The sequence below is a fragment of the Echiichthys vipera genome, assembly GCF_963691815.1.
Source record: "Echiichthys vipera genome assembly, chromosome: 8".
In the NCBI taxonomy this organism is placed as follows: Eukaryota; Metazoa; Chordata; class Actinopteri; order Perciformes; family Trachinidae; genus Echiichthys; species Echiichthys vipera.
In genome coordinates, this window is record NC_139833.1 from 17,920,603 (window position 1) to 17,922,830 (window position 2,228).

Genomic DNA, 2,228 nt, shown 5'->3' on the forward strand with positions numbered 1-2,228 from the left:
ATTCTACTTACTTTGTCAAATAGCCAGAAACACTTAAAATGAATGATAATGTTCCTCTGTAACTGCTGGATGTCATATCAATTTCAAAGGTGATCAATCTTTACGGCTATTTCCTCTGCCAACAAGTGGCCAAAAAATAGTTAGGTCTATCTTGGGTTTCATATTTAAGTGTCACACCAACAAATTGTAGTCATAAATGGTACCTCACTTTGTATAGAAAGTAATTTTAGCTAACATGATCTTAATAAAGTCATCATATGTAATATTTAGCTAAAGATAAAGGACTGGCTGTAGTTTGTGATCCACAGTCTGCCAGTGTTGTACTGCAGCAATCGTCACTTCTTGCTGCTACAGGGGATTTTCAGAGTAAGTCTGGTCTTCATCAAATAAAACACATGATCAGTTGGACTGAGGTCACGAGTGACTCGGCCAATCCCACATTGGCCACTGTTTGGCCATAAAAAGACTCCTCTTGATGGTCTTCTCTGTGTTTATGACCAATGTCCTGTTTGATAATCTGATCATTGTGGAAGTGTGTATACAGTCCTACAGTGTTCACCAAATATGGATGTGAATACCAACAAACACTGGGGAAGCTTTCAGTCAGTCCGTTAACTCTCATTTTTGAAAAAAAACTGTTAGAGCCAGAATAATGAAAAACATATCCCTATCACTATAATGCTTTTTGACGGTAAATTGCTGAATTATACATGTTCTTTATACATTCTTCAAGGATGTACATTTGTATCCATTTCCTTATACACAGGCACACAGGGGCATGTTTGTGATCATGGTTAAAGACAATCCTTAGATAATTGTATCTCACAAATTATATGAGACCGAAAACACAATTGATAATTTACATGAATGGCAGGTCAAAAACCTACATCTGCAGACTCAGACTCCAGTGGTGGAGAACTGTGTGACCTCAGTCTGGAGGTCATCTTGAACAGTTCTTCCCGCCCACTGATCCATGCCTAGTCAGGCCGGCGGTCTCTCTGTCGTTGCAGGAGCGCAAACAGACACGGGCTCCCTTGTGCTGTTGCGCGCTCTGGAGAAGCTGTTCTGCTCCAGGCGGGAGCGATAGGGCAGGCAGAAATCCCTGAAACACCTCTTGAAGTTCTCATCCAAGAAGGCGTACAGCACAGGGTTGAGACTGCTGTTGGTATAGCCCAGTGCGATGCACAGGTGCCAGCTCGCCATCACCAGGAGGTTCTTGCGGTCAATATCCACCATGGTCTTGACGATGATGAAGATGTGGATGGGAGTCCAGCAGACGATAAAGGCTGCCACGACCACCAGGACCATGCGGGTTATCCGTCGCATATTTCTGTCCTTTTCTTTGGAGCCGGAGAGCAGGCGGACGCTCTTGAGCCGCAGGATCATCAGACCGTAGCAGATGGTGATGACCAGGACGGGAACCACGAAGGCGAAGATGAACACGCAGATTTTCATCACCGTGTCCCAGTACCACTCCGGTTTGGGGAATCTGAGTTCACAGGCAGTGTTTCCTGAGGAGTTAAAACAATTAAAAGCTTAATAGAGGGCCACGTGGAGAGGCTAATTCAAGTTAATAACCCAGCTCAAATGTTCTCTTTTACGACTTGATCACTTCCCGAAATCAACGCTTGCCACTATAGGTGTTAAAAAGCTTGTGCTGGTGAGTGAAGTTTACACAGTGACGGCAATTCCCAGCATTGTTTTCTTCAACAATAGAAATCTCTCACCTTTAACTGTCACCTTGGTTACAGCCATGATCATCACAGGGACGCCAACAGCAGAGGAGAGGATCCAGATGCAGACGTTGATGAGCTTGGCTTTGGCGGGCGTGCGGAAGTCCAGGGCCCTCACCGGATGACAAACGGCGATGTAGCGGTCCACACTCATCATGGTGAGCGTGAAGATGCTGGTGAACATGTTGTAGTAGTCGATGGCGATGACCACTTTACACAACACCTCTCCAAAGGGCCACGTGCTCATCAGGTACTTGGCGCTCTGGAAGGGGAGGGTGCTGGTGGCGAGGGCGTCAGCGAGAGCCAGGTTGAAGATGTAGATGTTGGTGGCGGTCTTCATTTTGGTGTACCTGTTTGGTTGGCAGAAACGCACGGGGCACTTTTTTTACTGATTCTGACTCACAGTCGAGGGGGAAATGTTAGCTCTGAAGACGCAGAGTGCGGTTGACACCCGATTTCCATGAAAACATTTCAAGGCTAGAAACCAATTTGTTG

The 2,228-nt window shown here is 45.9% G+C and overlaps 1 protein-coding gene across 1 annotated transcript in view; it reads right to left on the reverse strand.

Annotated features, from left to right (window-relative positions):
* Nucleotides 1-981: 981 nt before the first annotated feature.
* Nucleotides 982-2,228, reverse strand: part of oprd1b (opioid receptor, delta 1b) — a gene marked incomplete at its 3' end in the record, with an annotated part of 2,727 nt that continues 1,480 nt past the window's right edge. Inside the window, exons 2-3 of the mRNA XM_083918755.1 lie at nucleotides 1,728-2,083; nucleotides 982-1,511 (exon numbers count right to left, since the gene is read on the reverse strand). Coding sequence (XP_083774881.1) covers nucleotides 982-1,511; nucleotides 1,728-2,083 — 886 coding nt within the window. The remainder of the gene's footprint in view (nucleotides 1,512-1,727; nucleotides 2,084-2,228) is intronic.